General features: G+C 38.0%; 2 protein-coding genes across 5 annotated transcripts in view; one reads left to right on the top strand and one right to left on the bottom strand.

Annotated features, from left to right (window-relative positions):
* Positions 1–27,581, bottom strand: part of Pde3b (phosphodiesterase 3B) — a 163,297-nt gene that overhangs the window by 132,606 nt on the left and 3,110 nt on the right. The window lies entirely within an intron of this gene.
* Positions 9,512–10,012, top strand: LOC102548890 (ubiquitin-like protein FUBI-like). The gene has a single exon (XM_039101136.2). The coding sequence runs from the start codon at positions 9,596–9,598 to the stop codon at positions 9,995–9,997; it is 402 nt and encodes a 133-aa protein (XP_038957064.1). The 5' UTR covers positions 9,512–9,595; the 3' UTR covers positions 9,998–10,012.

The raw sequence follows: 27,581 nt of genomic DNA, 5'->3' as shown, positions 1-27,581 counted from the left end.
ATTAGCTGGCTAAGCCACAGACAACCAAGAAACATTCCTGAAGAGGACTCTTCTTAGCCTAGCTCAGAGACATCTGCTAAACGTTCCAAAGAACAACTTCCAATACTCCTTAAGACTCACACTACATAGCCACCTAGCCAATCAGTCTCTTCCAGCTGCACTATGAAACACTGGCTTTGAAGTAAATCAGAATTAGGGGCTGGTCACGTCTGGTTTGATTTTGAGACAATAGGAAGCCCAGGTGGCTTCAGATCCAATATCCTCCTATCTTACATCTCTTGTGCTAGGATTATAGACCTGTGTCTAGTGGGTCTCAACTTCTCTAAGTTCCAGTTTCTCTAAGAAAAACATGACCCATTTTGGTAACTATTGCATCAATGTTAAGGGAGGGAACAAGGGGGGAAAGGGGAGGGGAGGGATGAGGGGAACATGATCTAGTATTAGGTGGGGGAAAGGACTGAAACCCTGAGAGCCTGCAGAAAGAATGGAAACAGGCAACCTCTGGAGATAGAAGGTGGGGGGACCCTCCAGAATGTACCAGAGAGTTGAGAGAATTTCAGGATTCAAAGGAAGGGACCCTAGATGAAATGCCCTACAGTGGGGAGAGGGAACTTGTAGGGCCCTCCTCCAGTAGAAAGACAGGGCATCAAGTAAGGGATGGGGGATTGCCAACCCACAGCCAAAGTTCTGACCCATAATTGTTCCTGTCTGAAAGAAATGCAGGGATGGAAATGGAGAGGAGCCTGAGGAAAAGGAGGTCCAGCAACAGGACCAAAGTGGGATCCAGTTCAAGGGTAGGCCTCAATGCCTGACACTATTATTTATGGAGCACTCACAAAAAGACTCAACTTCATGACTGCCCTCCAAAAGACCCAACAAGTGGCTGAAAGAGTCAAATTCAGATATTTGCACCCAACAAATTGACAGAAGATGCTGACCCCTCTGGTTGAATTAGGGAAAAACTGGAAGAAGCTGAGGTAGGAGGGCAACCCTGTACGAGAACCAGCAGACTCAATTTAATCTGGACCTCCCAGATCTCTCAGACACCAGACCACCAACCAGGAAGCATACACTAGCTGATATGAGGCCCTCAACACATATACAGAAGAGGACTGCCTGGTCTGGATTCAGTCAGAGAAATGTACCTAACCCTCAAGAGACTGGAGGCCCCAGGGAATTTAGAGGTCTAGTGGGGGGTGAGGACATCCTCATGAAGACAGGGGGGTGGGGAGGAGGTATGGGATGGGGAACAGTCAGAGGGTGGACCAGGAGGGAAATAAAATCTGGAGATTAAAAAAATAAGATAGTTAAAACAGAGACTTAAGGAACACCCATTCAGAGCCTGCCCCACATGTGGCCCATACATATACAGCCACCCAATTAGACAAGATGGATGAAGCAAAGAAGTGCAGACCGACAGGAGCCGGATGTAGATCGCTCCTGAGAGACACAGCCAGAATACAGCAAATACAGAGGCGAATGACAGCAGCAAACCACTGAACTGAGAATAGGTCCCCTATTGAAGGAATCAGAGAAAGAACTGGAAGAGCTTGAAGGGGCTCGAGACCCCAAAAGTACAACAATGCCAAGCAACCAGAGCTTCCAGGGACTAAGCCACTACCTAAAGACTATACATGGACTGACCCTGGACTCTGACCCCATAGGTAGCAATGAATAGCCTAGTAAGAGCACCAGTGGAAGGGGAAGCCCTGGGTCCTGCTAAGACTGAACCCCCAGTGAACTAGTCTATGGGGGGAGGGCGGCAATGGGGGGAGGGTTGGGAGGGGAACACCCATAAGGAAGGGGAGGGGGGAGGGGGATGTTTCCCCGGAAACCGGGAAAGGGAATAACACTCGAAATGTATATAAGAAATACTCAAGTTAATAAAAAAAAAAAAAAGCAAAAAAAAAAAAAAAAGATAGGAGACACCGCCGGAACCTGAAGGAAACAGACCGGATAAACAGTTCTCTGCACCCAAATCCCGTGGGAGAGAGAGCTAAACCTTCAGAGAGGCAGACAAGCCTGGGAAACCAGAAGAGACTGCTCTCTGTACATACATCTCGGACGCCAGAGGAAAACACCAAAGGCCATCTGGAACCCTGGTGCACTGAAGCTCCCAGAAGGGGCGGCACAGGTCTTCCTGGTTGCTGCCACCGCAGAGAGCCCGTGGGCAGCACCCCGCGAGCAAACTTGAGCCTCGGGACCACAGGTAAGACCAACTTGTATGCTGCAAGTGACCTGCCTGGTGAACTCAAGACACAGGCCCACAGGAACAGCTGAAGACCTGTAGAGAGGAAAAACTACACGCACGAAAGCAGAACACTCTGTCCCCATAACTGGCTGAAAGAAAACAGGAAAACAGGTCTACAGCACTCCTGACACACAGGCTTATAGGGACAGTCTAGCCACTGTCAGAAATAGCAGAACAAAGTAACACTAGAGATAATCTGATGGCGAGAGGCAAGAGCAGGAACCCAAGCAACAGAAACCAAGACTACATGGCATCATCGGAGCCCAATTCTCCCACCAAAACAAACATGGAATGTCCAAACACACCAGAAAAGCAAGATCTAGTTTCAAAATCATATTTGATCATGATGCTGGAGGACTTCAAGAAAGACATGAAGAACTCCCTTAGAGAAACACAGGAAAACATTAATAAACAAGTAGAAGCCTACAGAGAGGAATTGCAAAAATGCCTGAAAGAATTCCAGGAAAACATAAATAAACAAGTAGAAGCCCATAGAGAGGAAACGCAAAAATCCCTGAAAGAATATCAGGAAATCATAAATAAACAAGTAGAAGCCCATAGAGAGGAGTCACAAAAATCCCTGAAAGAATTCCAGGAAAACACAATCAAACAGTTGAAGGAATTAAAAATGGAAATAGAATCAATCAAGAAAGAACACATAGAAACAACGCTGGATATAGAAAACCAAAAGAAGAGACAAGGAGCTGTAGATACAAGCTTCACCAACAGAATACAAGAGATGGAAGAGAGAATCTCAGGAGCAGAAGATTCCATAGAAATCATTGACTCAACTGTCAAAGATAATGTAAAGCAGAAAAAGCTACTGGTCCAAAACATACAGGAAATCCAGGACTCAATGAGAAGATCAAACCTAAGGATAATAGGTATAGAAGAGAGTGAAGACTCCCAGCTCAAAGGACCAGTAAATATCTTCAACAAAATCATAGAAGAAAACTTCCCTATCCTAAAAAAAGAGATACCCATAGGCATACAAGAAGCCTACAGAACTCCAAATAGATTGGACCAGAAAAGAAACACCTCCCGTCACATAATAGTCAAAACACCAAACGCACAAAATAAATAAAGAATATTAAAAGCAGTAAGGGAAAAAGGTCAAGTAACATATAAAGGCAGACCTATCAGAATCACACCAGACTTCTCGCCAGAAACTATGAAGGCCAGAAGATCCTGGACTGATGTCATACAGACCCTAAGAGAACACAAATGCCAGCCCAGGTTACTGTATCCTGCAAAACTCTCAATTAACATAGATGGAGAAACCAAGATATTCCATGACAAAACCAAATTTACACAATATCTTTCTACAAATCCAGCACTACAAAGGATAATAAAAGGTAAAGCCCAACATAAGGAGGCAAGCTATACTCTAGAAGAAGCAAGAAACTAATCGTCTTGGCAACAAAACAAAGAGAATGAAAGCACACAAACATAACCTCACATCCAAATATGAATATAACGGGAAGCAATAATCACTATTCCTTAATATCTCTCAACATCAATGGCCTCAACTCCCCAATAAAAAGACATAGATTAACAAACTGGATACGCAACGAGGACCCTGCATTCTGCTGCCTACAGGAAACGCACCTCAGAGACAAAGACAGGCATTACCTCAGAGTGAAAGGCTGGAAAACAATTTTCCAAGCAAATGGTTGGAAGAAGCAAGCTGGAGTAGCCATTCTAATATCAAATAAAATCAATTTTCAACTAAAAGTCATCAAAAAAGATAAGGAAGGACACTTCATATTCATCAAAGGAAAAATCCACCAAGATGAACTCTCAATCCTAAATATCTATGCCCCAAATACAAGAGCACCTACATATGTAAAAGAAACCTTACTAAAGCTCAAAACACACATTGCACCTCACACAATAATAGTGGGAGATTTCAACACCCCACTCTCATCAATGGACAGATCATGGAAACAGAAATTAAACAGAGATGTAGACAGACTAAGAGAAGTCATGAGCCAAATGGACTTAACGGATATTTATAGAACATTCTATCCTAAAGCAAAAGGATATACCTTCTTCTCAGCTCCTCATGGTACTTTCTCCAAACTGACCATATAATTGGTCAAAAAACGGGCCTCAACAGGTACAGAAAGATAGAAATAATCCCATGTGTGCTATCGGACCACCACGGCCTAAAACTGGTCTTCAATAACAATCAAGGAAGAATGCCCACATATACTTGGAAATTGAACAATGCTCTACTCAATGATAACCTGGTCAAGGAAGAAATAAAGAAAGAAATTAAAAACTTTTTAGAATTTAATGAAAATGAAGGTACAACATACCCAAACTTATGGGACACAATGAAAGCTGTGCTAAGAGGAAAACTCATAGCGCTGAGTGCCTGCAGAAAGAAACAGGAAAGAGCATATGTGACCAGCTTGACAGCACACCTAAAAGCTCTAGAACAAAAAGAAGCAAATACACCCAGGAGGAGTAGAAGGCAGGAAATAATCAAACTCAGAGCAGGAAATCAACCAAGTAGAAACAAAAAGGACCATAGAAAGAATCAACAGAACCAAAAGTTGGTTCTTTGAGAAAATCAACATGATAGATAAACCCTTAGCCAGACTAACGAGAGGACACGGAGAGTGCGTCCAAATTAACAAAATCAGAAATGAAAAGGGAGACATAACAACAGATTCAGAGGAAATTCAAAAAATCATCAGATCTTACTATAAAAACCTATACTCAACAAAACTTGAAAATATTCAGGAAATGGACAATTTCCTAGACAGATACCAGGTACCGAAGTTAAATCAGGAACAGATAAACCAGTTAAACAACCCCATAACTCCTAAGGAAATAGAAGCAGTCATTAAAGGTCTCCCAACCAAAAAGAGCCCAGGTCCAGACGGGTTTAGTGCAGAATTCTATCAAACCTTCATAGAAGACCTCATACCAATATTATCCAAACTATTCCACAAAATTGAAACAGATGGATCACTACCGAATACCTTCTACGAAGCCACAATTACTCTTATACCTAAACCACACAAAGACCCAACAAAGAAAGAGAACTTCAGACCAATTTCCCTTATGAATATCGATGCAAAAATACTCAACAAAATTCTGGCAAACCGAATCCAAGAGCACATCAAAACAATCATCCACCATGACCAAGTAGGCTTCATCCCAGGCATGCAGGGATGGTTTAATATACGGAAAACCATCAACGTGATCCATTATATAAACAAACTGAAAGAACAAAACCACATGATCATTTCATTAGACGCTGAGAAAGCATTTGACAAAATTCAACACCCCTTCATGATTAAAGTCCTGGAAAGAATAGGAATTCAAGGCCCATACCTGAACACAGTAAAAGCCATATAAAGCAAACCAGTTGCTAACATTAAACTAAATGGAGAGAAACTTGAAGCAATCCCACTAAAATCAGGGACTACACAAGGCTGCCCACTCTCTCCCTACTTATTCAATATAGTTCTTGAAGTTCTAGCCAGAGCAATCAGACAACAAAAGGAGGTCAAGGGGATACAGATCGGAAAAGAAGAAGTCAAAATATCACTATTTGCAGATGATATGATAGTATATTTAAGTGATCCCAAAAGTTCCACCAGAGAACTACAAAAGCTGATAAACAACTTCAGCAAAGTGGCTGGGTATAAAATTAACTCAAATAAATCGGTTGCCTTCCTCTATACAAAAGAGAAACAAGGCGAGAAAGAAATTAGGGAAACGACACCCTTCATAATAGACCCAAATAATATAAAGTACCTCCTTGTGACTTTAACAAAGCAAGTAAAAGATCTGTACAATAAGAACTTCAAGACACTGAAGAAGGAAATTGAAGAAGACCTCAGAAGATGGAAAGATCTCCCATGCTCATGGATTGGCAGGATTAATATAGTAAAAATGGCCATTTTACCAAAAGCGATCTACAGATTCAATGCAATCCCCATCAAAATACCAAAACAATTCTTCAAAGAGTTAGACAGAACAATTTGCAAATTCATCTGGAATAACAAAAAACCCAGGATAGCTAAAGCTATCCTCAACAATAAAAGGACTTCAGGGGGAATCACTATCCCTGAACTCAAGCAGTATTACAGAGCAATAGTGATAAAAACTGCATGGTATTGGTACAGAGACAGACAGATAGACCAATGGAATAGAATTGAAGACCCAGAAATGAACCCACACACCTATGGTCACTTGATTTTTGACAAAGGAGCCAAAACCATCCAATGGAAAAAAGATAGCATTTTCAGCAAATGGTGCTGGATCAACTGGAGGTCAACATGTAGAAGAATGCAGATCGATCCATGCTTATCACCCTGTACAAAGCTTAAGTCCAAGTGGATCTAGGACCACCACATCAAACCAGACACACTCAAACTGATAGAAGAAAAACTAGGGAAGCATCTGGAACACATGGGCACTGGAAAAAATTTCCTAAACAAAACACCAATTGCTTACGCTCTAAGATCAAGAATCGACAAATGGGATCTCATAAAACTGCAAAGCTTCTGTAAGGCAAAGGACACTGTGGTTAGGACAAAACGGCAACCAACAGATTGGGAAAAGATCTTTACCAATCCTACAACAGATAGAGGCCTTATATCCAAAATATACAAAGAACTCAAGAAGTTAGACCGCAGGGAAACAAATAACCCTATTAAAAAATGGGGTTCAGAGCTAAACAAAGAATTCACAGCTGAGGAATGCCGAATGGCTGAGAAACACCTAAAGAAATGTTCAACATCTTTAGTCATAAGGGAAATGCAAATCAAAACAACCCTGAGATTTCACCTCACACCAGTGAGAATGGCTAAGATCAAAAACTCAGGGGACAACAGATGCTGGCGAGGATGTGGAGAAAGAGGAACACTCCTCCATTGTTGGTGGGATTGCATACTCGTACAACCATTCTGGAAATCAGTCTGGAGGATCCTCAGAAAATTGGACATTGAACTGCCTGAGGATCCAGCTATACCTCTATTGGGCATATACCCAAAAGATGCCCCAACATATAAAAAAGACACGTGCTCCACTATGTTCACTGCAGCCTTATTTATAATAGCCAGAAGCTGGAAAGAACCCAGATGCCCTTCAACAGAGGAATGGATACAGAAAATGTGGTACATCTACACAATGGAATATTACTCAGCTATCGAAAACAACGACTTTATGAAATTCGTAGGCAAATGGTTGGAACTGGAAAATATCATCCTGAGTAAGCTAACCCAATCACAGAAAGACATACATGGTATGCACTCATTGATAAGTGTCTATTAGCCCAAATGCTTGAATTACCCTAGATGCCTAGAACAAATGAAACTCAAGACGGATGATCAAAATGTGAATGCTTCACTCCTTCTTTAAAAGGGGAACAAGAATACCCTTGGCAGGGAAGAGAGAGGCAAAGATTAAAACAGAGACTGAAGGAACACCCACTCAGAGCCTGCCCCACATGTGGCCCATACATATACAGCAACCCAGTTAGACAAGATGGATGAAGCAAAGAAGTGCAGACCGACAGGAGCCGGATGTAGATCGCTCCTGAGAGACACAGCCAGAATACAGCAAATACAGAGGCGAATGCCAGCAGCAAACCACTGAACTGAGAATAGGACCCCCGTTGAAGGAATCAGAGAAAGAACTGGAAGAGCTTGAAGGGGCTGGAGACCCCATATGTACAACAATGCCAAGCAACCAGAGCTTCCAGGGACTAAGCCACTACCTAAAGACTATACATGGACTGACCCTGGACTCTGACCTCATAGGTAGCAATGAATATCCTAGTAAGAGCACCAGTGGAAGGGGAAGCCCTGGGTCCTGCTAAGACTGAACCCCAGTGAACTAGACTGGTGGGGGGAGGGCGGCAATGGGGGGAGGGTTGGGAGGGGAACACCCATAAGGAAGGGGAGGGGGGAGGGCGATGTTTGCCCGGATACCGGGAAAGGGAATAACACTCGAAATGTATATAAGAAATACTCAAGTTAATAAAAAAAATAAAAAAAATAAAAAAATAAAAAATAAAATAAAATAGGGGTTGGGGATTTAGCTCAGCGGTAGAGTGCTTGCCTAGCGAGCGCAAAGCCCTGGTTTCGATCCCCAGCTCCGAAAAAAAGAAAAGAGAAAAATAAAATAAAATAAAAGTAGCAGAAGTCAATCTTATATATGCCAACAATTTGAGACCAGAATGAACCAATTACACAGTATCAAACTTGGACATAAGAAAATTAAAGCCAGAATCTATTATGAGCACAGATGAAAAATTTAAGAATCAAAATAGAAATTTAAGGAACAGTAATATATAAATAACATAACCAAGTAGAATATATTCCAGAAAAAAAAAACAAAAAGTTTGATTCAACATTCAAAAATAAAGGAAATCATCACATTAGCAAAATAAAGGAGAGAATTAAGTTCTAGAATCATCTCTATCAATATGAGAAAAGCATGTGCAGATTTAACATTCATTATTCCTTTATAAAAATCATCAGTATCCCAAAAAGAACAAACTTTCCTTTTCTAATCAAATGTATCTATTGCCAACAATAGTAACACATAAACAATTTACAGCTAACACCAATCTCAATGGTAAAATACAGAACATTTTCCTTGTGGTTAGGAAGAAAGGGTGATTCAATAATGTCACTTCTATTCAACACTAAACTATAGGTTCTAGCCAAGAAAATAGATCAGATTATGAGAAAGAACAAAGATTGGGTACAAATAAGAAACACCAACAGATAAATGAATACATAGCAAACCCAATGGAATCTACAAATAAAAAGCCATAAAGAATAAATTCATTTTTTAAAGTTTTTGAGGTTTATGACTTACCTATTATATTTCTATGTATAAACTAGTAAAATATAAAATTTATGAAACAGTATGTAACAGCAAAAGAAAATGCCAACAAATAAAACAGAAAAATGGTAAATAAAAGTAAAGTAAAAGCTATAAACTTACTATGAAGTTTACCGAGTCAAAGGCAGACATGTGATTAACTGCAATTTTCTATAGTCATACCAGTTTACTAACTCAGCGATCACAGCTGAGAGCCCAGTTGTTTCACATCCATGGGCTATTTGACCAAAGTGTTTATGTGTTCCGTATACTGTGTGGTTCTGTCTCCTTATTCATTTAATTTGTATGACTTTGATGTTAGTGAAGTTTGAGTACATTTTACATGAGGTAATTTTCCATTTGAATATTCCTTTAAATATTTGCTGATTTAAATTGTTTTGGGTCTCCTGAAAGTGTTAATAATAGGTCTTTACGCTTTTTCTTGACTCCATCTTCACGGTTGCAGCAGCAGCATCCACGGTAGCCAAAATGCAGCTCTTTGTCCGTGCCCAGGAACTACACACCCTCGAGGTGACCAGCCAGGAGACGGTCACCCAGATCAAAGCTCACGTGGCCTCACTAGAAGGCATTGCCCCGGAAGATCAAGTCGTGCTTCTGGCAGGCTCGCCACTGGAGGATGAGGCCACTCTAGGCCAGTGTGGTGTAGAGGCCCTGACCACTCTGGAGATAGCTGGCCGCATGCTGGGAGGTAAAGTTCATGGTTCTCTGGCTCGTGCTGGGAAAGTAAGAGGTCAGACTCCCAAGGTGGCCAAACAGGAAAAGAAGAAGAAGAAGACTGGTCGGGCCAAGAGGCAAATGCAGTACAACCAATGCTTTGTCAATGTTGTGCCCACCTTCGGCAAGAAGAAGGGCCCCAATGCTAATTCCTAAGTCCTGTTGTGATCCTGCCACTTTGCCCAGAAAAAAAAAATAATAGGTCTTTACATTCCTTATATATTCTATGTATAAAGCTTTTGTTGGAATGTCTTTTACTGATCTGTGACTTATCTTCACTTTGGCAGTATAAGTCCTTTAACTCTTTTCTTTAAAATTGCCATAAAATTGAAATTGAAAAAAAATTGAAAGTGTTTAATCTATATTCATCAGACTAATGCAAATGAGTGCATAGTGTGCAGAGATAATGGCAACTATCAAGAAAATATATGAATGAATCCTTGTTCGTTGTTGGTAAGTTTGTAAAGTACTGTAGTCACAAGAAACTAAAGTAACAGTGGGGATTAGGAAGATGGCTCAGTGGGTCAGTCCCTACCACACACAGTAAATGAATACATAACACATACATACATACATACATACATACATACATACATACATACATACATACATACATACAGTGTAGTAGGCCACAATCCCAGAACTAACAAAGCAGACAGGAGGATCCCTGAGTCTGCTGCCCAGTCAACCTATCAGAATAGGTAAGCTCCAGGTTTAGTGAGACTCTTATCAAAAATAGCGGGTGGCAATCGCAGAAGAACACATTGTATGCACTCACTAATAAGTGGATATTAGCCTAAAAGCTCAGAATACCCAGGATATAATTCACCAACCACATGAAGCTCAAGAAGAAAGAAGACCAAATTGTAGATGCTTCAGACCTTAATATAAGGAGGAACAAAAATATTCATAGGAGGAAATATAGAGACAAAGTTTAGAGCAGAAGACCATTCAGGGACTGCCCCATATGGGGGATCCATCCCATATAGAGTTATCAAACACAGACAATATTGTGGATGTCAAGAAGTGCATGCTGACAGGATCCTGATATAGCTGTCTCCTGAGAGGCTTTGCCAGAGCATGAAAAATACAGAAGCAGATACTAGCAGCCAACCATTGAACTGTGAACAGGCTCCCCAATGGAGGTGTTATAGAAAGGACTGAAGAGCTGAAGGGGTTTGCAACCCCGTAAGAAGCACAGTATCAACCAACCAGACTGCACAGAGCTCCTAATGACTAAACCACTATGCCAAGAGTATACTGAGATGGACATATGGCTCCATCCACATATGTAGCAGAGGATGGCCTTGTTGGGCATCAATGTGAGGAGAGGCCCTTGTTCCTGTCAAGGCTGGATATTCCATTGTAGGGGAATATTTGGCTCGGGAGGCAGGAGTGGGTGGGTGGGTGGGTGGGTGAGGAAACACCCTCTTAGAATTTGGGGTATGGTGATAAGATAGTGGATTTTGGAACAGAAAGAGAGGGAAAGGGGATAATAATTAAAATGTAAATTAAAAATAAATAATATTAAAAGAAAAAAATAGCAGGTGGAACATCGACAGACAAGAGCTTATACAAGTCATACCCCTCTAACAATCAGCTCTGTACAGGGCCTTATCACCATTAATTTAATGACAATTAACAGATTCCAGGAGGTAGGGAGGCATAGAATTCTGTGGTATACTCTTAAATGAGTCCTACCAGATAGGTCCAAACTCAGGGTTGCACATATCTAGGTTAAACCCTGTGGACCACAAAACAAGCAAAATTAGGTAATAAATAAAGAGAAATGCTCCTTTTTTAATGGAGGGTAACAAGAAATGGTGGGAGTATACTAACTGTACGTGTATTATATAGATGTGTGAAACTTTCAATAAAGAAAATTTGTTCATAAAATATAAATACATAAACTAGAAAGTGGGAAAATAACTGGGGAAGACATACATTGATCTCTGGCCTCCATGCACACAGGGGTAGTGGCTAGAGGAATAAATAAATGTGAAAATTCAAAGAATTTCTGGGGCCAGAGAGATGTCTCAGCAGTTAAGAGCACTGACTGTTCTTCCTGAGGACCTAGGTTCAATTCCCAGCACCCACATGGCAGCTCACAACTGTCTATAACTCAAAGATCTGACACCCTCACACAAGCATACATGTAGGCAAAATACCAATGCACATAAAATACAAATAAATTAAAAAAGAATTTCTTGAAAGCAAGCAAAAACAGAAAGTCAAATATTATACATATTACAAGTTGTGCGATATATATAGATATATGTGTGTATGTATATATGCATATATATACATATATATAGAGAGAGAGAGCGTGCAATCATGAGTGTCGAAATCACTGTCACTGAACCCCACTGCTCACTGCTATGCCTGTCTTTTCCCCCTATATCATGATCCTGTTTCTTTTGCCTCCCTGTTCTAGTTTATATTTCTGCTTTACTTTAACCTATTTGAATATTATTATTTTTTCCTCCTATGCTGCTGGGATCTTTATCAGACTTGAATGTTCATCCACCTATTTTTGAAATATACACATAACAAAAACTTCACTGGACTTCATTTTTCCCTAGAACCACTCCTCTTGGAGTCTAAGCTACTTTCCTCAAAAAGTACATAACCATCATTTCTTGTTTCCAAATTTATGTTCAGTAGAGAAGGTCATCCACAACCCATAGTCACCAAGTCTACTGCCTTCCCTAGCTATCTCAATTACTGTGAGAACAAGACTATTCCTTCCTTCTGTGTATTGCTTTCTCCTAACTTCTTCGATTGGTTCTTTACAGGGTTTTTTCTTTACCTCATGTGTGGAATTTGGTGCTCAATTTCTAACAGCAAAACAATCAAATACTATGTTCCCAACCCCAGAATATACTGTTTAGACACATATCATTTTATATTATATACATATATATTATATATTATAGATATATTGTATATCACATGTTATATATTACATATGGCAAATATTATTGCTTAGGCTGTTTATTTTATTTCATGAAACACATTGAAGTCTATTAACATCACCTGCTTTCATAGAATTTGGAGGTATGCATGGTAAGATGGGTATTTAATAGAGGAGTAAATCATCCTGTTCTTGGTCGATACAAGGCATACACAAAAAATAATGCAGAGGGAAGGAAGTCATGCCCCAAATAGAGGCTGCTAGCATTCAGAGTTGTTAGTAAATTGAGAAATCTGTTGATGCTATATAGACACTACCATACAAAATTTTATTTAAACTATGCAGGTGTTAATAAGTTTTAGAAACAAGAAAGCTAAGGTAAGTAAATATTGCTCCAATAAAGTTTAAGTGATTTTATCTCAGTAAACACATTTTAGTTTGCAGAAAACATTTTTTCTAAATATATTGACCAAATGCAATATTTGTATGTTCCTCTTGGCATTCACTACCCTATCTAAAATACCACTCTCCACACCTCTCTGTTACTATTCATGCCTCCAAATTCTAGACTAAAGCTTCTGTTTTCTTCCCCCAATTTGGAGGTAAATTTTTTATTGGAGCATCCAAACATACAAAAATATGTTGATCATAGATATGTGATTCTTGAATATTTTCATAGGCATATACTTACAGTTACCACCTAAGTCTAGAAATACCTAATTCCTAACACGTCAGAAGAAACTGTTATTCACTCTTAGTCATTACTGTCTAGATAGTTGTAACTATTTTGATTTCTGTGTTTCCCACTTTTTGAATTTCATGAGTTGAATTATGTAATACATCATCTTTTAGATCTGTTGTTTTCTAAAAACAGTGTCTATAAAATGTGTTAACATTGTGTCACTAGTTCATCTTATTTCTCTGTGGTATTCTGTGGCATTAATAAGCCACCTTCTTTATTCATGCTTTAGTTTATGGACATTTGACGGGTTTTCATTTGCGGAGTCAGTAATAAATACAGCTACAATGAAGACTCATACAGCTGTTGGTATGATACACTCTACTTAGCTGAACTTGAGCATTGTAAGTTCAGAGAGACTACCTCACAGGAAAAAGTTACAAGTCAAAACTAGGTACAAGGGTAAAAGCACTCTACACTGAAGAAAGAGTCACAGCATCACAAAACATAAAAAAGGACTTTTTATCAATATCCCCCAGACTCTTCTATTTATTGCCTCTACATTTTATTGGATTTTATTGCATATCTTTTGTGAGCACTCATTATCTGGTAAGACTATCACAGATATTCTATAAAAAATAAATTTTTAAAAAACATTAATTTTGGGGTTGGGATTTAGCTCAGTGGTAGAGCGCTTGCCTAGCAAGCACAAGGCCCTGGGTTCGGTCCCCAGCTCCGAAAAAAAGAAAAAAAAACATTAATTTTAGAAAATACAGTTTAGAATACACACACACACATATAGAAATTTAGGGAAACTCAAATTGTCCCTTTTATTTGTACGATAACAAACCAAAAGTTTTCCCAGACTGGCTTCTAGCTCGATTTCTTTCACATTTGCCTCTACCACATTCTTCTAGTGCCAGACAATGCACAACAGCTTCATCACCCTAAGACCTCTGGCCTTGCATCACTGCATCCTAACTATGAGGCAGCAGAGCAGGTACGAGAAGGTCTCCAGATGTCATGCTATGAAAACACTCTAAGATCAAAGGTTCAACACATAGGGCTCAGTGTTGTAATGGTGTGAAACGATAATGAATCCAAGAGAAACCATACTTTTGAGTCCTGAATTTTCACCATTATTCAAGCTGTAATACAGTTCTTTAAGATACACTTTCACAACAAAGGATAGCAGTAGTGAACTATAACTCCTAGTTGTCAGAATCAAAAACAAACAGCCACTGCACTGTTTGTACTAAAATTACTAGCTGTTTCAGGACATTGTTTCGTGGCTTCTTGTCTACGAAATGCCCACATGTGTCTCCTGAATTCACACAGCCAACGTTTTTCACCTTCAGTACAGTATTCAATAAATTACAGAAGATACTGCATACTTTACCTTCAAACAGGCTTTATTGTTAGACGATTGTATCCAGCTGTAGATTAATGGAGTGTTTAGGCATACTTAAGGCTCAACTGAACTATGATGGTTAAGCAGATTACAGTGCATTTTAAACATATTTTTGACTTTGTGGCCTTGTGAGGATATTGCTCCATGGCTAGTGGAAATGTATATGTACTAGGAAATAGCAAGAGAAAAACATGTAAGCGCGTGCCACCTAAATGAAGTGTAAACCCCAAACTCAACTTCCCTTCAGCTGGATTCCCAAACTGCCTAAAACTCACTCCAATATTACATGCCATGGAGATAAAAATTAAAATTATTTCAAATTCTTTTAAATTTTTTAAACTCACCCATTCTTAAATGTCAACCATAACTTTCCAAACAAACCATCTTTCTTTCTAGGATCTAGTGACTGTACTACAACTTTACAGAAAAAAAGATGGTTAGCTTGTATTCTGCATCAATTCTAAGGCCAAAATCCTTGGGACACACAGCTGTCAATAAAGTATACTAAATAACAAGGTATATCTCTCGTCTCACACTATTTCCAACTGCTCATTGGCCTTTTCTACCTAGACAAGAAATAAAAACAACAAAAACCAATCGTGTAACATTTGAAATACTCTCAACTTCACTTAAACGTTCAATGTTAAGTTTTAAATGAGCAGTTAATAACATTAAGAGGGCACAAACTCAAGCCAAACTCAAATTATTCCATCTCTAAAATCTTAAACTTCCTTAAAAATAAATCACATAGCTTATCAGTCATGTATAACAAGTTTAACAATTTTTCCAGAATCATATTCAGTGCCCTACACAAAGATGCATCATTAGAAACACAGCCTACTGCTAGCTAGCAAAGAGGAACAGGAGTGTGTTCTTGATAAAGAAATAAATAAAACTAAACATCAATACTAAACAATAAATAGGCCCGTATAACAGAGCTTAAAGTGTGTATGGAGAAGATACTCAGACATACACAGTACATAGTCAAGCAGACATGTTCCCCTGAAAGACCCCATTGTAAACACACAACCGAAGGAGTTCCCAATTAAACAAGACAAACTGCTGACACAGCGTCAGCACGGAGACACAGGTAGTGACGTACTTCTATTGGTTTCAGTTGCCAGGATTCAGAGTCCATTTTTCAATTAGCATGGAAGCATGCAACTCTGACTTCCTGAGGACATCACATGTAAACAATCAACGGACTGCTTGAGACTGAAAAAGCAGTCACAAGTTTTAAAAAACATAATTTCTTGAAAACACTCATGTTTCCCTATAGTGAAAAACAAGTGAAAGTGAAATTTTTAATTTCTTTAAGAGAAAGAGTATATTTTTAAATATTTATTTATTTTATGTATATAGGTACACTGTAGCTGTCTTCAGACACACCAGAAGAGGGCATCAGATCTCATTACAGATGGTTGTGAGCCACCATGTGGTTGTTGGGACTTGAACTCAGGACCTCTGGAAGTCAGTGCTCTTAACCACTGAGCCATCGCTCCAGCACCATAAAGAGCATAATTTAGACACATACTTTCCAGTTATTTACATAGCAACAAAACTGAGTGCAGATTTTGGTGGAAATGTTTCTTATGAATTTGCATTAATATATTAAATTAATATATATTTAAAATTATAAATTTTGTATTATCTAATAAATTATATAGTAACTTGAAAAAATGCTGACTAGTAACTCTAAATAGCATATATTTTATCTTTCTAATCAGAATTTAAAGATACTAATAAACTGAAGAGTAAATCCACCTGACCATTGAAAAAAACAGGCAAAGTAAATGCTTATTAAACAAATGAAAGTAGAAAAAGTGGGAATTCCAGAGTTATGTTTTTCATAGCTCCTTAATCTCATCATAGTTCAATTTATGAATTGTAAATGTGGCTTTTAAGCTCAGTGGGTATAACATGAGATTCTTAATCTCAGAGTTGTGGGTTCAGGCCCCATGTTAGATGCCAAATATAAATGTGACCTTTATCTGCCTGGTGTAGTTGCCATCTCAGAGGCTCACTGCTGAATAAGCCCACCCTTTCTAGTTCCTTCCAAGCTCCAGCTGGCTGGTTCAACTCAGATGATCTGGCTCAAATTCCTCTCCAAGCTGAATGATTCACTCTGGCTTCTCTCAGTTCTCACTGAATTGTTCTGCTTGGCTTCAAACTAACTCTGGCAATCTGTTCTTGTCTTATAGCTACTTCTTATTCTCTGGCTTTAACTGCCTCAATTCCACTGCACTGCACTCACTGCCCTGACTCCCAACTGACTCACTCTCTCTCTCCCTGAGGTGCTCTTAAATAGCTTCTCTTTCCTGTGCTGTTCATGTGAGAGTTAGGCATATCCTATCTCTGATTCATTCTGTCAGATCTTTCTCTGATTCATTACTTTGTCTGTCCCTCAATTAGATGTCACTTTCAATCATGGCTGCTTCCTTCTACAAACTAATTTTTCCTTAAAGGTGTATGCTACAGGCATGCCTGTATTCCAGCCAGGGGAGGTAAAGGTGTTGTGGCATATCTACATTCCAGCCAGATTGCATAGACTTAGAAGGTCTCTGGATATGATCAGAGCACCCATATTGCTACATTAAAATTCCTCTACAATGGATTAAGTTTGAGCATTCCTTCAGCAACTACTCTATATTCTTGAATCTATCCGGATATTCTTTTGCTGTTTCTGAGTACAGATACATAGATAAACTTGCCATGGAGTTAGATCCCAGGAAACATATCACGAGTTAAAATGCACTTTAATATTTGTAACTTACCAATCACCATTTTTTCAGCACACCTTATTCATTTACACACCTGTTAGCAAAAAGGATATCTGGGAGATATTTTGGTTGGATTTAATAAAAGTATCATGTTACCAGAGGAATCAATAAAACATTCTAAGCTTACATATGGGGATTTTTATTTTCTTAATTACTTATTATATATGTAAGGGTACAGGTTTCTCATGTACCATGTGCACATGTGATGCTCAAAGGATAACTTTCAGAAAGGTTCTCACTTTGTACTATTTTAAGTCCACATATGCTCTTTTAAGGCATGGGCTCCAGACACAGAATTCTTGTCCAGAATTGCACATGAGCCATCCCCAAGTTGGGCCCAGCTTTAAAAATCCTTATGAAGTTGACAAAAACAACTAACCAGTACAAACACCAAATTAGTAACTTTGTGATACTTACAATGATAATAGTAATAAATTAGGAAGAATAAGACTTTTAACCTATCCTTAAAAAACCATAAATCTGGGGTTGGGGATTTAGCTCAGTGGTAGAGCGCTTACCTAGAAAGCACAAGGCCCTGGGTTCGGTCCTCAGCTCCGAAAAAAAAAAGGAAGAAAAAAAAAAAAGAAACCACAAAATCTAACGGTGACAATAGTTGCATACCTAACTAAAACTGCAAAGGAAAACTATTTTTAAGCACTATTTCTAAAATGCACAATATTTCACAAGAAGAGTCTATCTACATATTGATATACAGAGAAAAAGGTAGAAAAGAAAAATTACCTGAGATAGTTCAAGCCACTTATCTCTCACTTGGACAACTGCAACAGTCTCCTATCTTGCCACTTTCATTATAGCTGCTCTCTGTCAACAGCCCATAAATATGCCAGAACAGCTTTTCTAAAATATAAATTGTATCATAAATGGTCTTGTGACTTCTCATTAGGATTCAATTATAATGAAATTCAAATACTAACTTGGTCTACAAGGCACTCTGAGATTTACTCTTACCTCTCCTGCGCTCCCTAGACACTCAGGTTTTCTTTCTAACACCAAAGCATGCCAAGCTATTTCCCCCATGAAGTCTTTGCCTTTGCTAGTCTTCTGCCCAGCTGGGTGTTTCCCCCACATGACAGCTCCTGATCAACATTCATGTGTCAGTTAAAACACCACCCCTTCAGAGAGGCTTTCCCTGACAGTTATACTTGAAAACGACACACCTATACCTCCACACGTCCAGGCCTTAGTGTTTCTTTGTCCACTATTATGCTCTATTTTCTCCACACATCACAGTAGCCAAACTGCCTCAAGTTATCTCTCTGTGCTTTTCCCAGAGTTTTTAACATGCTACTAAAGCAGAAACTTACATGGAACAAAGCTTGGCACATTTCCCATGCACAATAAATACTGTTAAACACAAGAAAGATAGACATAGATATTATTCCAGAACTTGGTGGGTAGAGGCAAGAGGACCAGAAATGCAAGATCATCCTTGGCTACATTATCAAGTTCAAGGCCAGTCTAGACTACATAAACTCTATCTCAAAAAACAAATAAAAGAAAGATGACATTTAAACTGTATTGTTGGGAGAAGGTCAGGAATAGTTTATCAGGAAGTACAAGGAGAAATAAGGAAAAGGAAATCAAACATGATCCATAAGCTTCAATTTTCATAGACTTGGAGAATAAAGTGATAGACTATTGTAGTTGGGAGGTTATCTCAAGATTTTTGCCAGGAGCTGGAGATATGGGTCAGCAGTTAAGAGCACTGGCTACTCTTCCAGAGGACTAAGGTTCAACTCCCAGCACCACATAACTTCAGTCCCAGAGGATCTGACATTTGTCTAATTCCTGTCCATTTGAAGCATGTATACACCTTAAAACATTATTTAGTCTTCCCTTGAACATTTCCTAATGCCCAAATCATTACCTAATAAGCTAACCTACTCCAATTCTAGCTACCTGCCTGTAATTCAAAAAACAAACTTTAAAAATAATCATATAAATAACACAGAAAAAATAATATAAAATAGCATTGTAGATAGAATTCAGTAGTTCTACTTCTGAGAATATTCCCTAAAGAACTAATGACAGAAACCCAAGCAACCACATTTAAAAACACTGTATTATTCACAATAACTAGAAGGTGTAAGCATGATAATCTAGTACATACCCCCAAATGAATTTATTAAATAAAGTAGGCATATATTTAGAATATTATTTAGTCTCATAAAGGAAATTCTAAGACATGTTGCAACATATATATACTTAAATCATTTATGCTAAGTGAAATAGCCAGTCACAAATGGAGAACTATTATTCACTAAATTTATCTGAAGTTCCTAGAGTAATCAAATCCAGAGATATCAAGGAAAATGGTGGTTGCTGGGGACCTGAGAAAATAAAGGACCAGAAAGCTATTAGTTTAGCAGGTAGGGGATACTACTCAGTTTTGGAAGGTAAAAATCATTCTATAGATAAATGGTGGTTGATGCCTATACAGCTAAGTGAATGCACTTACTGTGAATGAATTGCACACACACACAAAAATAACTGATTATAAAAGCATGTATATGTGACTTCAAACTAAGTTTAAAAATGAATACGTTTGTACAGAGACACACACAATTGAAGCCGTCTTGTGATTATATATCTTCAGAGGAAACTTATTTAACCCTTCTTGACTCCCTTGTGCTAAGATCAAGCTAGGAATCCAATCTTGACCATATTTAATTTACATACATTTACACTGGAACGAGTAACAATTTTTAATTATTTTTTTCTTTTTTTTTTACACTCCAGATTTTATGCCCCTCCCAGTCTACCCTCTGACTGTTCCATATCCCATACCTCCTCTCCAACACCCCCCTGCAGTCCCCATCTCCAAAAGGATGTCCCTACTCCACCCACCCCACCAGACCTCTAAACTACAAGTAACATTTTTAAAGGTTTTAGCTTTTTACAGAGGTTTTTCTACTGGATTTCTCCCTTTCAGCAGACCTAAGCTCTGTATTCTAGCAGAGCACACATAGCAAAAGTTAACATCTAAGGTCTTTGAAGATGGTAGAAACTCTTCAAGTGAAAGCTGACTTCAATGTCTGATAACTTCAAAGGCTTCCTACTTTGATTTATTTGGGGATAACTTAAGTCTTATGGATTTTGTTTTTTTTTTTTTTTCATTTTGGTAGGGCTAGAGTGCAAACGGGGAGCTCAAGTATAGAAGGCAATTGCTCTACAATTAAGTCATATATCCCGTCCTAGTATTTTCTTATCATGCCACTGAAGTTGTACAAATTTTTACCAAAGGTATTTTTAAATGTTTGACTTCTAGTTTATGTCAACTGATAGTTTTTTAATGTGTGCTTGTGTGTATGTACAGGGGTACAGGTGTGTGCTCTGCAAACACGAGTACAACCTCTGCTGTCTCAAAAACATCATCCACTTCCTACTTTATATGGCGTCTTGTTACCTTGAAGTTCACCGAGTCATCAGTCAGGCTAGATTGGCTGAACAGAAAGCCCTAGGGATCCTCCTGCCTTCACATCCACAGCAATGGTATCATAAACATTCATGTCCATAATCAGGCTCTTTAAATGAGTTCTGGATATGAAACCCAGGTCCTAATGCTCTTGCAGCAAGCACTTTAATGACTAAGCTATCTCTCCAGTCTCTTCAACTTACAGGGCCCAATACTTGCTTAGTTCACAGCATTGTTAAGCACTTTATAGTTGTTCTATCATATTATAATAATCTCTTCTCTAAGCCTGTGTAAAATTTATTGCTTCTATTATTGTTATAATATTGCTGTGATATATTATATTATTAACAAATTAAAATATATGTAATAATATTATTAATATAATATTGTTATAATATTATCACATCATTATTGATGTTAGCATTTCTTTTTTTTGGTCACTTTTCTTTCTTTTTTTTTAATTGATATTTTTTATTCACATTTCAAATGTTATTCCCTTTCCTGGTTTCCCATCCATAAGCCCTGTATTCCACCTACTCTCCCCCTTCTTCTGTGAGAATGTTCCCCCTCCTCAACCACCCACCTTCTGGTCCTGATATTCCCCTACACTGGGGGTCCAGCCTTGGCAGGACCAAGGGTTTCTCTTCCCATTGGTGCCCAACAAGGCCATCCTCTGCTACATATGCAGCTGGAGCCATGAGTCTGTCCACATGTACTCTTTGGGTAGTGGTTTAGTCCCTAGGAGTTCTGGTTAGTTGGTACTGTTGTTCTTACGGGATTGCAAACCCCTTTAGCTCCTTCAAACCTTTCTCTAACTCCTCCAATGGGGACCCCGTTTTCAGTTCAATGGTTTGTTGCTAGCATTCGCCTCTGTATTTGTCATGCTCTGGTTGGGCCCCTCAGAAGACAGCTATATCAGGCTCCTATCAGCATGTACTTCTTGGCTTCATCAATATTGTCTAGGTTTGGCAGCTCTGTGTGTGTGTGTGTGTGTGTGTGTGTGTGTGTGTGTGTGTGTGTGTGTGTGTGTACATATATATGTATATATGTGGGGGGGGGCTATATCCCTAGGTGGGGCAGGCCATTCCTTCAGTCTCTGCTCCAAACTTTGTCTCCATATCTCCTCCTATGAATATTTGTATTCCCTTTTTTAAGAAAGGACTGAAGCATCTGCACTTTGGTCATCCGTCTTGAGCTTCATGTGGTCTGTGGATTGTATCTTGGGTAATCTGTGCTTTTGGGCTAATATCCACTTATCAGTGAGTGCATATCATGTATGTGTGGTTTGTTTTTGGTTGTTTGGGATTTTTTGTGTGATTGGATTTCCTCACTCAGGATGACATTTTCTAGTTCCATCCATTTGCCTATGAATTTCATGAAATCATAACTTTTGGTTCCTGAGTAGTACTCCATTGTATAGATATACCACATTTTCTGTATCCACATTTTATTTTTCTATTATTACATTGTTAATTGTCCTTAGCACTTCTGGTGGAGAACTTAAGTATCTATTTTGGTTGTTAGTTTTGACTAGCTACTGAATAAACAACATTCTTACCTGATTTCCTAAGGGTCTACCTTATATGACTTTTCAGAATCTAGGTTGATGAAAAAAATTCACTTATTTTTATATTTAGAATGGAGACTTTTAAAACTTCCTTGTAAAAGCATAATACAAATTTTAATTCACTTATATTTGCATTATATCAAGTACCTTCCTTTGAAATTTAAGCTCAGTTGTTGCATACGTCCTGAAGGCTTCCTAATCTGTGCAGAGGGTTGGCTGTCCCTTGCATGACAGTCTCATGATACCTAGTTCATACCTATTACATCAGTTACCACAGCAAATTGTAACTTTTATATATCTTCTATTATGAGCATGTTATCTCCTTGAAATACTTTGTACTCATCATTTTAGAATCTTCAAGGCTTGACTTATCCAAAATGTCAAGTCATAAATATGTTATAAAGCCTGGAGGTATCTTGATCTTCATCTTCTAGCCTCAAGAAATGTTAGGTCTATTTAAATTCTTAAAATCACCAAGTCTATGGTGCTTCATTGCTACAGCTCTAGCAAACTAGTTCGTTCCAGTAACAAAATATACTAGAAGACATAAACAAGGCAACTGTATCACAGCTATACAGGAAGAAAATCTGGCTGACTACATGTCTCACTGACCTAACTGAAGAGGTTGGCAGGGATTCACTACTTTCCAAGGAAATCTGCCCTTTGCCTTCTCCAGCTTCTTTCCCCGGGTAGCTTTCCCTGGCTTCTGACTCTTAAAACATCAGAGCTAACAGAGGCAGACTAGCTGAAACCTAACCCCAGCGCCATGCCCACTGCCCCATCTTCTCTGACCTCTTCCATCTCTACTCTCCTTTGTAAGGAGCTGCGTGTCCAGTGGGCCAACTCAGACAATCCTGGATCAGCTCCCCATTTCAAAATTCCTAACTTGGCCTGTAAAGTCCCCTCTGCTATGTATATTAGGTAACAGAGGCTCGAGGGGTTAGAACACAGGTATCTTTGGGATACTATTATTCTGCTTACAGAGTAAAGCTGAATGAGCACACCGTGCAACCCACAAATTCTACTACATCTATATGCATATATTTTTAACAGGAGATATTAACAAGAATTTTCATAAAATCACTATTCATAATAGCAAAAAACTTTAAAACACCCAAGAGTCTATAAACGATAAAATAGATAAATTTACTATGTCCTGAAAATGAAATAATGCACAATACTGAAAAATAAACTACAACTATCCACTTCAACATGAACGTATCTCAGAAATTGCCAAGCACAATGCAAGGTTAAAGATAAATGCATGTAGTCTGTTTCTATTTATCTAAAGTTAAAAAGCAAGCAAAATTACTGATATTATTTAGATGCACATTCATAAAGGGTTATAAAGTTAAGCAAGGGAGTGAACAGAATGTGAGTAATGCCTGAGGGAGAAAAATTTGATGAAAGAGAAGATGGGGAACAAAGAGCTTTCAAAGGAACCAAGCAACAACTATATTATCTGTCTGGTCGGGTCTGGTCTGGTTTCCCTTAAACCATTTAAATATACAGATATATAGAGTCCTTTGTGAAAGACATTTCTCCTTTAAAATTTCAATTATAATTAAATATATTTAAGATATGCTGAATGTGAGTTGTATGAAATGTGTGATAAAGAACTAGCCAAACATATAAGTGATCAAAGAAAAGAAACCTATAAAGATGGAGAATACCTCCGAAAAATTAATGCTGGTAAGGAAGTTCTAGGTTACAGAAAGAGGTATTAAAAAAATTACTGGGAGAAACAGACTCTGACCCAAGGTCTACCAAAATAACTGGCTTCTAACCAACATCTCAGTTAGCCTGGATCTGCTTGTGCGTAGCAAGGGAACGCCAGCTGTGTTATAAACTGTCAGAACTGCCCACAGACAGACTCCAGCTCCACAAAGCTTTGTTGAGCTATCACCGTGGATCAGTTTGTTTTGTTTAAATGAAATGCCTCTGGCACAGCAGGCTGGTCAGTTCGCTTCTATTCTTTCTACTCTCTTCATCTCCCCTCTTTTTCCAAGACATAGTATAAAGCTGGCCTTGATGGCACCTGAACCTGAGACTAGCTGCATCCTCACAAGTCAGATACATAACATAAATTTCATCTTCAATATTATCATGGACTCTGATTTTCAAGACCCCACCTAATTCTCCCTCCCATCTCTCCCATTAGTTCTCCTCACATTGTATAACTAAGGACATTGTTCTTTATCACATGATAGAAACTACCTGGAGAAGTAAATACAGCAACTTTAGAAAACTGACTACAGGTAGATGGGCTCTTTGTGGAAAGTATAGGTGGAGTAGAAATAAGACAAGTTCTAGGCCTCATTTTCACAGTTATCTTACAGCATAACTTGAACCCAATCTTTTCATTCTTCTAAGATTCAGTTCCTCACCTTAGGTAATAAGATTCCAACTAAACTCTAAATTTCTCCTATGCCATCTATACTAACATTTACACTAAAATAAGCTTTTCAGCATGTGCAGATTCTCCCTGATCTGGAAGGGATGCAGAAAGCCTAGAGTGTGTGCTAGGGAAATAGGCTGACCCAATGAAAAGGAAAGGGGGAAGAAAATTACTTCACTGGGGAAGTCAGCCTCAGAACAATGAAAACAAACTTCACAGCTTTACTTGTGGGTGCCTTTCACTCATTGTGAAAACATGTTACAGAAATGTTACTATCCAATAAAATTAAAATATTCTGTCACATAGCCAACTTTTATTCTTAAATGTGATCAACTCTGCAACAGTAGAGATCTATTCTCCACTTACATATATAGTACTAGTTGTCTCTCCAAATATTTTAATCCTATTTATTTCTAAAAGGAGAACTCAACTATTATGATTTGTAAAGGCAGAGGGAAAAGGTACACAGGGAGGGCAATCCACAAATACTAAAAGTTGAATAATAAATTCATAATAATAAATTTAAAACAAAAATGAAAAGGACTACAAGCAGCTTACAAAGGTCTTTGTAGGCAGCAACCAAGGGCATGAGTTTTAGCTTAGGTATGATAAAAGCCACCGAGTATTTAACAGTATGAGGAGCCTAGCCAACTTTGTTTTCTTGACAGATACCTGGTGGCAGCATACACCCTACAGAAACAAAAGAAAAACTGTTATGTAGGCTGTTATTACTAACAAATTTCAACCAAAGACTAAAATGCTCACTAGAGCTATGAAATAAATTTCAAAACTATTACAATATTATTTTTAAAAACTGGGGTTGCCTTGCAAATTACTTGAGGGCATTAAATAATCACACTTTAAAATCTCTTTTTTTTTTAAAGTCTTCACATTACATATGTGCACTTTTTTTCAAATAAAATTAACACTTTAAATAGTATTTATGATCATGAAGGCCACAGGAGTTTTAAATATTTACCTAACCATTTAGAAAGCACTTGGTATTCTAGGTATAGAAAAATAACATACCAACTTCCATTTTTCCAAACCTCACGTGTAAGTAATCACACAGGTAATGACAGTGTTGCAAAGCTAACCGGTACACTGTAAAATATACAGTAGAAATGGAATAGAAATATAGTATAATTCTGTCGTAGCTTTCATAGACAATTGATTTTCCTCTTAATTCCAGGCTGCTCCTGGCACACTGTAAACTTACTGCTTCTTTCATTAGCCCACAGAACAAAACAAAACAAAAAAATTCAGAAGGAATTAGATTTTTTTTCTTTTTTTCTCTTTTTTTTTTCCCCCGGAGCTGAGGACCGAACCCAGGGCCTTGCGCTTGCTAGGCAAGCACTCTACCACTGAGCTAAATCCCCAACCCCAGGAATTAGATTTTAATCTTAAATCCCTAGGTATGTTTTGAAAAGAAGGCCTTAATTAACTGACATATATACAATATTTAAATATTATAAATATAACGTATAAATATTTTATAATCATGACATTATTTTAGTATGTTACCTAATATAATATTTTAAAAGTCAAAAATTACTCTAACTCTATTCTCATGTAAAAAAGAACATTTATGTTGATTTGCATATTCAAGTATTTTCAAAGATGTTAAGACATTTAAATTCCATAAAATATTTCAACAATTTTATCACAAAAACAAATCAACTTTTTCTTTTCTTTTCTTTTTTTTGGAGCTGGGGACCGAACCCAGGGCCTTGCAAGCACTCTACCACTGAGCTAAATCCCCAACTCTGCAAATCCACTTTTTTAAAATAATATTTTCTTCAAAAAATTGTAAATAAGTTCATTTTCCCCAATCACACTCTGAAAAATGCATAGGATAGCAGCAGTAATCTTCAACATTAAAATAAAACTATTAATGAATAAATTATTCATTTGTGACTCCATGATGCCTTTCTTTATATACTAAAGGAAGCATAAAATTGCTGAATGAAATCAGTTACAAGTACATAGACACAGAGGAGTTCACTGATGTGTCCAAAGTTAAACATGTAGGCCAAGATTTGATCCTTTAAGCTCTCTGCCTCTGAATCCATAGGAGTTTCTCTTATGTCAAGTTTGACCTAAAGTCTTGTCACTTGTAAATGTTTTTACAATTATCATATACAACACTTCAACAATTAGAAGGCCACTTAATCTTCTATTTCCATAAAAGAACTGATTTCTTAACTTTCTAAGATAATACCCATCCTTTCTAACATAGTACAAATCTTCTGTGTTAAATTACAACAAACAGCATCAACAAAAAAATTCTTGTACTATACTCTTTGCTGAGTTAAATATATCTTTACCTAGAAATGCCCAAATGGTGTCATTTCAGAGCACTAAACAGTAAATAACTGTGTACACGCCTCTGAACTATTAGCATATACTTTAAGATGCTCAAGTGTTTCTAACATAAGAGTAGAATCTGAGTAAGGATTTTCTATTCTAGGAAAATATGCTGCTGCTGTCTTTACAAACATAAATTGTATTTTCTTCCAGTACAAATAAGTGACATTACCTGGAATAATACTGCA

Source organism: Rattus norvegicus, chromosome 1 (genome assembly GCF_036323735.1).
Source record: "Rattus norvegicus strain BN/NHsdMcwi chromosome 1, GRCr8, whole genome shotgun sequence".
Lineage (NCBI taxonomy): Eukaryota > Metazoa > Chordata > Mammalia > Rodentia > Muridae > Rattus > Rattus norvegicus.
Note: the sequence above shows the minus strand (reverse complement) of the source record. Positions and strands in the feature narration are given on the sequence as shown.

Excerpts from the sequence above, each read along its gene's own strand:
- LOC102548890 (XM_039101136.2), top strand. The coding sequence starts at position 9,596 with ATGCAGCTCTTTGTCCGTGCCCAGGAACTACACACCCTCGAGGTGACC.